Consider the following 8,261-nt stretch of genomic DNA (forward strand, 5'->3'; position numbering starts at 1 on the left):
GGAGATTCCCTAAAAAATTTAAAGACAATAGTCCAACGAGACTACCAATTTCTTTGGGCTGTAAGACTATTAACTGAAAGGTCCATGCTGATAACAAGTCCCAGTGTGCTAACATATTCATGCTCTCATCCTTTCAACACCAATAATGCTTTAAAAGTAAATGGGAAATTAATGACTAGCGGTGCAAAAACTTCATTATTGGTTTTGTTTTTTGTGGCCATTGCACTTTAATTATTGAAACATTTTGGAATAACTCCTGAAATGTTGTTGTGGGCAAGGTCCAAGTTTTGAAGATATTGAAGATCACAAATTTTATGAGGAATATGACCATCAAAGTTATTTGATCGAAGGCTTAGAACCACAAGGTTTGAGAGCTTATCACCAATCTATGCTGGTACACTTCCACTGAAATGATTTTCACTAAGATCAAGAATAATTAAACCACCAGAATTTCGCAACGTGGAGGGTAATTCTCCAAACATGCTATTATTTCGAAGGTTTAACATAAAAAAAATTCTAATCCCAAACTAGGTGGGATAAAGAAAGAAAAGCTAAAGGAGAAAAAAGAGAAGGAAAAGAAAATGGAAAACACGGAATTTGAGTAAGAAAAGCAAAATTTTGATAACGAATACTACTTCAACTTTTATTGAAAATAAATCAATTTATCATGGAGTCAGATTTTTTTTTTTGGGTGGCCAAAATTAAACTATATGTTTTTATGATAATAAAAATACAATTCACTATTTTAATAGCCTATATCTTTATAATTTTAGAGAATTAAATTAAATTTTATTATTTTTAAGAGGGCCAAAATATAATTTTACTATTATCAATGCCGAGCCCCTCACCGATATGGATGAAAATGTAAAGAAGTGTTTACTTGTGATTGGAGAACTGAAGTTTCTTTTTAATACTTAAAATATTACTTTTTAAAACTTCAACTTAAATATGTTTTTCTCAATCTCAAAAATTATTTTTCTTGCCGTAATCAGGATATTCATCATTGATATCACTGATTAATTTTCTAACCGTGGATATTTTCTGAAAAGTTAAATGAGTGACAATAAAATGTGTTCCATTTTCGTGAGCGGGATTAAAAATTATTTTTTTCGGGTATCCATCATCGGTAATAGTGATTAATCTTCTAACTGTGGATGCTTTCCGAAAAGATAAATGATTGACAATAAAATGTATTCCATTTTCGTGAATGGAGATTAATAATTATTTTTAATTATTTGAAAAGGTTGTTTTAGTTAGGGAGAGGATTATTATTATCGGATTTAAAAACTAAATCATAAAGTGTCAATATAGAACTTCAATCTATATTACTTGATACTATTTTGGTACCACGTACTGATCGAAACATTCCGTTCTGATAGTAAATTGAAGATATAAAAATGCAATTTCACCGTTTTAATAGCTTATATCTTTATAATTGTTAAAGGATTAAATCAAAATTTTATCATTTTCTAAGGAGACCAAAGTGCAATTTTACTTTTACTAATTTAAAATTTTAAAAATTTTAAAAGATATAAATAGAAAATTTTCCAGGTGCCTGCCCCTAGCTAATGTAGCCCTCGTTAAAAACTCGATTCACTTTGCTCCAAACTCAATTTTTAAAAACAAAAAACCACCCTATATGGCTGGGGTGGTTGGAATCCCGATAACTTGAAAGGATTTTTGTCGGGTATGTATTTCACATGAGTATATTAAAACTTTTATAAATTGTTTCATATATTTTTGAAAGATTCTATGCTCATTGTCATGTTTGAATGTGTTGAATCCAAATATATACTTTAAAATAAAAAATCGAAATAATTCTAACCAGTATACCAATTTGATCCATAAAAGCTAACAAAGAAGAGAAAACAATCAAGTACATTAAATTTTACAAACTTGAAATTAACTTGGAGATTTAAATTCCAACATTTACGACTTCTTTTATTTTCCAGACCAAATGCAAAAACGACGACGTTTTGAGGTTGTTACCTGTCTTACTGAGAAGGGTGAGTCCAAGGATGAAGAGCAACAGCTGAACTCTTTTTTTGTTGAGATCCATTGGCAACAGTTAGAAAATGACAGAAAAAAAATTGGCTAATCCTATTTACTACTATTTTTGTTACTCCTAATTTGAAGGATCAAGGAGGAAGAAGACCAGATCTATGGCTGCCACGTCTACTCATTTATTAAGCTAAGCAGCTGATGGAATTTATCAAACAACTTTTTTTGCTGAAATTATTTTCATTGTAAATTAAAGAAATACAGCAAAACATATTCATACATAATCAAAACACACTTTGATCCAATCTCCAGTAAATTATACCAACTTTAGACCAACATGTTTACACATGTTTTTTTCCCATCAAACTACATACCCATAGTAGCCCAAGACACATACAGCTTTCGTCCAACATGGTCCAACTTTCGATAGTATGCATGCCTCCAAGACCTGATGAAAAACAAGGGAGCCACTACACCCCAAAATCCCATTACAAAGCCGAGAACTATGCTGACATAAAGCCAATTCACTTTACTTCCTTCCCTGCTACTTCCATTATTTGCGACGTCAATTGGAATACCTTTTGAGGTGCAGTTCTTAGTGAGAGGAGGTCCGCAAAGATGATTGCCCACGTAAGACAAGTTTTCAAAGCTTTGAAGCTGAGTGCTTGTTGGGATTTGTCCTGTCAAGTTGTTGTAGGACACATTGAAGTGATTCAAGAAATTCAAATTGGAGAAACTTGGAGGGATTTCACCATTTAGTCGATTCATGGACAAATCAAGAGATTCCATTAACTCCATCTTGCCAATGCTGTTTGGTATATTTCCTGTTAGGAGATTCCCTGAAAAATTTAAAGACAGTAGTCCAACGAGACTACCAATTTCTTTGGGGATCTCTCCGGTGAGACTGTTAGCTGAAAGGTCCATGCTAGTAACAAGTCCTAATGTTCTACCATATTCATCCTCTCGTCCTTTCAACACCAATAATGCGTTCAAAAAAAATGAGGCTGCATATACAGACTCCGCAAGAACAAAATTATTCCTTTTGTTTGCTGTGGCCATTGCACTTAAATTATTAAAACATTTTGGAATAACTCCAGAAATGTTGTTGTGGGCAAGGTCCAAGTTTTGAAGAAACTGAAGATCACAAATTTTATGAGGAATACGTCCATCAAAGTTATTTGATCGAAGGCTTAGAATCACAAGGTTTGAGAGCTTATCACCAATCCATGCTGGTACACTTCCACTGAAATGATTTTCACTAAGATCAAACATAATCAAATTTGGAGAATTTTGCAATGTGGATGGCAATTTTCCAAATATTGTATTGTTTCGAAGGTTTAGCATTTTAAGATTTAGATGCCATAAAGAAGGTGGGATTTTGCCGGTCAAATTGTTGCTTCCCAAATTTAAAAGGTTCAAACGCTGCCAATGGTTCCAACAATCTGGAATATCTCCTGAGATAAGATTTTTATCAATGTAAAGAACTTCCATCAATTCCTCACTTGATGAATTACAAACCAATTCCAAAAGAGATCCCGAAAATGAATTATTTGATAAAATTAGAAATAGTAAAGTTGAGAATACTCTTGGCAATGGGCCTATGAATCGGTTTGAACTCAAATCAACAGAGTTTCTCACATTCAAATATGAAACCTCTCCTCTAAGTTGATTCGAGGAAAGGTTTAAAGATTCAAATTGAGTGGGAAGGTTCAAAAACCAAGTGGGTATGACATCTGAAATTCCTGCATAGGAGATATCCAAATAAGACAATTTCTTTTGGAATTTTAGCCACTGGGGAAACTTTGGGCCAAGATGCCAGTGACCCAATTCGATCCTTTCACATTGAAATGGGGGAATCCAGCTTAAGTTTGGTTCAAATCTAAGCCGATTGTGTGATGCTGCTAGAGTTGTCAATCTCGTGAGATTAGAAAAATGGGTTTCTGATACAACTCCTTCTAATAGATTATACCCACAATCCAGAGTTTCCAAACTTTCTAGTCGTCCAAACGATAGAGGAAAAGTACCATTTAATTGATTTTCTGAAACATCAAACAACTTCAAAGATGATAACTCCCCTATAGACAATGGAATTTGACCATTTAATTGATTTTCTGAAACATCAAACTCCTCCAAAGATGATAACTGCCCTATAGACGAGGGAATTTGGCCGTTTAACTGATTTTCTGAGACATCAAACAACTTCAAAGATGATAACTCCCCTATAGACAATGGAATTGGACCATTTAATTGATTTTCTGAAACATCAAACTCCTCCAAAGATGACAACTGCCCTATAGACAAGGGAATTTGGCCGTTTAATTGATTTTTTGAAACATCAAACAACTTCAGAGATGATAACTCCCATGTAGACAATGGAATTTGACCATTTAATTGATTTACTGAAAGATCAAGCTGAGTAACAGAGCTCAAGTTTCCAATGGCAGTCGAGATTGTTCCTTGTAACTGGTTATTGCCAAGACTAAGGAACTGAAGACGGTTTAAACTATACAAGGAATTGGGTATGGACGAATTGAGATAATTCCAACTAAGATCAAGAACTTCAAGAAACGAGCTGTTCCCAAAGTAATCTGAAATTGGGCCTTCCAAAGAATTGCCACTAAGATCAATGGACACAAGACCATGAAGACTAAATATCCACTTAGGTACTGAAGAAAAGCGGTTGAAAGAAAGATCAAGAACAACCAGTGATTTTGAAGAATTAACATTGATCAAAGATGGATCATTGTCTAAACCACAACCTGACAAGTGCAACTCTAACAAAGAAGGAAGTTTGAGTGTTACCTGTACCCAATCATTTGCTGTATGAAGATCAGCATAACTCAAATCAAGGTACTGCAAGGAAGAAAGTCCAGAAACCCATTGAAGAGTTTTTGATTTGAGATCATTACCTCCAAGATCAAGATACTGCAGCTTTGAGAGATTCCCAAGGTTATGAGGAATTGCTCCCTGAAATTGTGATCGAGAGAGGTTAAGATATGTTAAACTCTCTAGCAAACCGAAAAATTTCGGGATATGTATGCTGCTAAAAATGTTATAGCTCAAGTCCAGGGAACTGAGATGCTTCAACTCCAGCAGTGAAGGATTTATTTTGCCTCCTAGCAGGGAATTGTGGTAAGCTTCCCATTCAGCATTTGTTGCAAAGGCATCAGGCACTGAAAGAGGAGCGGCCAAGTGCAGTTGGTTGACGTGGCCTGTTGAGTTATGGCAGACGACACCAGTCCATTCACAGCAATCCCCACCTTCTACCCATGACGATAGCCTGTTTGAAGGATCAAAAAGATGATTCTTGAATTTCAAAAGAGCTTCTCTCTCACTCTGAATGCAAAGTAGGTTGGAATTGGCATGACAAATGGTAAAACAGATAGCGGGAATGAGAAGAAGGCAAGGGAAAAAGGAAAAAGGAAGAGGAGTAGTCATGGTTGCAATTGCCATGGCTCACAACTCCAAATATATAGAGTAAGCTTTAGCTAAAACACAAAAATACATGAAGCGCAAGGAAGTTTCTTCCAACAAAATGCATTAAATTGGAAATTTAATTATCCACAAATTGTTAAATTGAGCCAAACAAAAGTCTATGAAGAATGCCCCACTCCCACATTCTTTAAGACTTTTTAGGTCTTAAAAGCTAATGGAGGAAAAAAGAAAGTAAAGCTAAAGGAGAAAAAAGAGAAGGAAAAGAAAATGGAAAATACGGAATGTGAGTAAGAAAAGAAAAATATAAATTTACTATTATCAATGCTCTGTCTTATTTTATTTTTATAAATAATTTTTACGATAATAAAAATACAATTTACTATTTTAATAACCTATATCTTTATAAATTTTAAAATTTAAATTAAATTTTTATTATTTTTAAGAGGGCCAAAATATAATTCTACTATTACCAATGCCGAGCCCCTCACTAAAATGGATGAAAATGTAGAGAAGTGTTTAATTGTGATTGGAGGACTGAAGTTTCTTTTTAATGACTTAGAAGTTAATTGGCAATATTGATAATTATCTCAACACGAGGTTCTTATTTTTTTGAATACTACATTGGAGAATTTTGGCTTAGCTCCAATCTTAGAAATTTTCTAATTTTTATATGTGAATAAAATATTTTTTAAAACTTAAAATATTACTTTTAAAAATTCAACTTAAATCTGCTTTTCTCAATCTCAAAAATTATTTTTCTTGCCGTAATCAGGATATTCATCATTGATAGCAGTGACTAATTTTCTAACCGTGGATACTTTTCGAAAAGTTAAATGAGTGACAATAAAATATATTCCATTTGCAAGAATAGGATTAAATTTTTTTTCGGTATCCATCATCTGTAATAGTGATTAAGCTTCTAATTGTGGATGCTTTCCGAAAAGATAAATGATTGACAATAAAATGTATTCCATTTTCGTGAGTGGAGATTAATAATTATTTTTAATTATTTGAAAAGGTTGTTTTAGTTAGGGAGAGGATTATTATTATCGGATTTAAAACTAAATCATAAAGTGTCAATATAGAACTTCAATCTATAGTACTTGATCTTGTTTTGGTACCACGTCTTGATCGAAACATTCTATTCGATAGTAAATTGAAACAACTAATTGTTTCATGTTGAGTTTTCATAGTATATAGGAGTAATTTTCAAAACCACCAACATAAGTGAAATTTGAACTACTAAAATTCCCTTGAAATTATCTAAAAATTTTGAAATTCTTCAAAATATTTACCTATACAAATAAATTCATTTTTACAATTTTGAAAACCTTTACACAAATGAAACTTCTCCTATAAATTCTTTACCCAAACATATCCTTGTGCCACTAATGCAGGATGCTAGATGCTAACTTGTCATCAGCACCACAATTATAACACCCCAAACCCAGCCTAGACGTTATGGTCAAATTCAGGAGTATTACGAAGAAGGGTTTTGAAACTGTTTTTTTGAAAAAAACCTTGTGAAGTTACTTGATATAGAGTGTCCAAATTTTGCAAAACATATTCATTTACTTATTCATTACTAAAACCGTCGTTAGTTTATTCATTTGCCAAAAAATAATTTGCAGCGGAAATCTTAAAAATCATTATATTTTGGAAATCCAATTCATATTTACAGAAAACCCTTTGTTTTAGTAAATCGTTTCCGGCAATCATCGCAGGGTAGAAAACAACCAAAAACCAAAACCAACAGTTAAAACCATACAATCCAGAGAGTCCCAAATGTTACAAACTCTCAAATAAATCCAAAATTTTAACAAAACAAAAACTGAAAACTTAAAGGCAGTTTTAAACTAGTGGTCACCCTGAGCCTCCGTCACACCGACTAACTTATGTCCGAAGGTTACCTGAACAAAACAGACAAACAGAGGTGAGTTTTTTGTAAACTAAGTGTGTAACCCAATAGAGATAGTCATGCAATTTTACACGAAATTCTCATAAGTAGAACAGATACAAATACGGACCTAAGTCCATAACAAATTCAAATATCAAAATCAGATGATCCAGACAGTTATATAGAATCCTACCCTCATCCTTTACTCAACATCTTCGTCCATCCCATCACACCCTATGAGGTTAGAAACACCCACCCATCCCTACACACCATATAATGTCGATGCGACACATAACATATAATATGCGGTCAAGCTGCCAGAATATAGGCGTAAGGTCGCCGTATAGATCACTTCTTCCACATATACAAATCCCATCCCCACATACAGATATAGAATACAGACAATAGATATAACAAAATTACATGTCTAACATGCTCGTATATAGATATCATATATGCTTACACAGACAATCAGAAATATATATCAGTATCCTACTTAGATCAGACTATCCACATATCACATCTCGTATAATAGGGCTTGGTTAGCCCTATCGACCCTATAGTAGGCCCATAGTCCATCGGAACGACCCGTGCAATCCTAGGGAAATTTTTAAAATTTTGGGCCCACATTCTCGTGTGAGCTTACACGCCCAAATTGGCCTTGCTCGTGTGGGCCACATGGCCGGGCCCAAAACCCACACGCCCACTCTGGCCTAGCCCTTGTGACCCACACGGCCATACATTCACTATCACACGATCGTGTCTCGCGCACAGCCACACCTTCGACAATCACACGACTGTGTGTCGCACATGGCTGGCCACACACTCGTGTGGCGTCGACAATCCCCTTTTTCAGCTTTTGTCGAACATCATTTTCTCGTGTTTTAGGTACACACCTGGTATGATTTTGATGCTACTGCAACCCTGA

The 8,261-nt window shown here is 34.3% G+C and overlaps 1 protein-coding gene across 1 annotated transcript; it reads right to left on the bottom strand.

The window, feature by feature from the left end:
* Window positions 1-2,367: 2,367 nt before the first annotated feature.
* Window positions 2,368-5,454, bottom strand: LOC105761405 (receptor-like protein EIX2). The gene has a single exon (XM_012579203.2). The coding sequence runs from the start codon at window positions 5,452-5,454 to the stop codon at window positions 2,368-2,370; it is 3,087 nt and encodes a 1,028-aa protein (XP_012434657.2).
* Window positions 5,455-8,261: the final 2,807 nt, after the last annotated feature.

This window comes from Gossypium raimondii, chromosome 11 (genome assembly GCF_025698545.1).
Source record: "Gossypium raimondii isolate GPD5lz chromosome 11, ASM2569854v1, whole genome shotgun sequence".
NCBI lineage: Eukaryota > Viridiplantae > Streptophyta > Magnoliopsida > Malvales > Malvaceae > Gossypium > Gossypium raimondii.

Coding starts and splice junctions, on each gene's coding strand:
- LOC105761405 (XM_012579203.2), bottom strand. CDS start 5,454: ATGGCAATTGCAACCATGACTACTCCTCTTCCTTTTTCCTTTTTCCCT.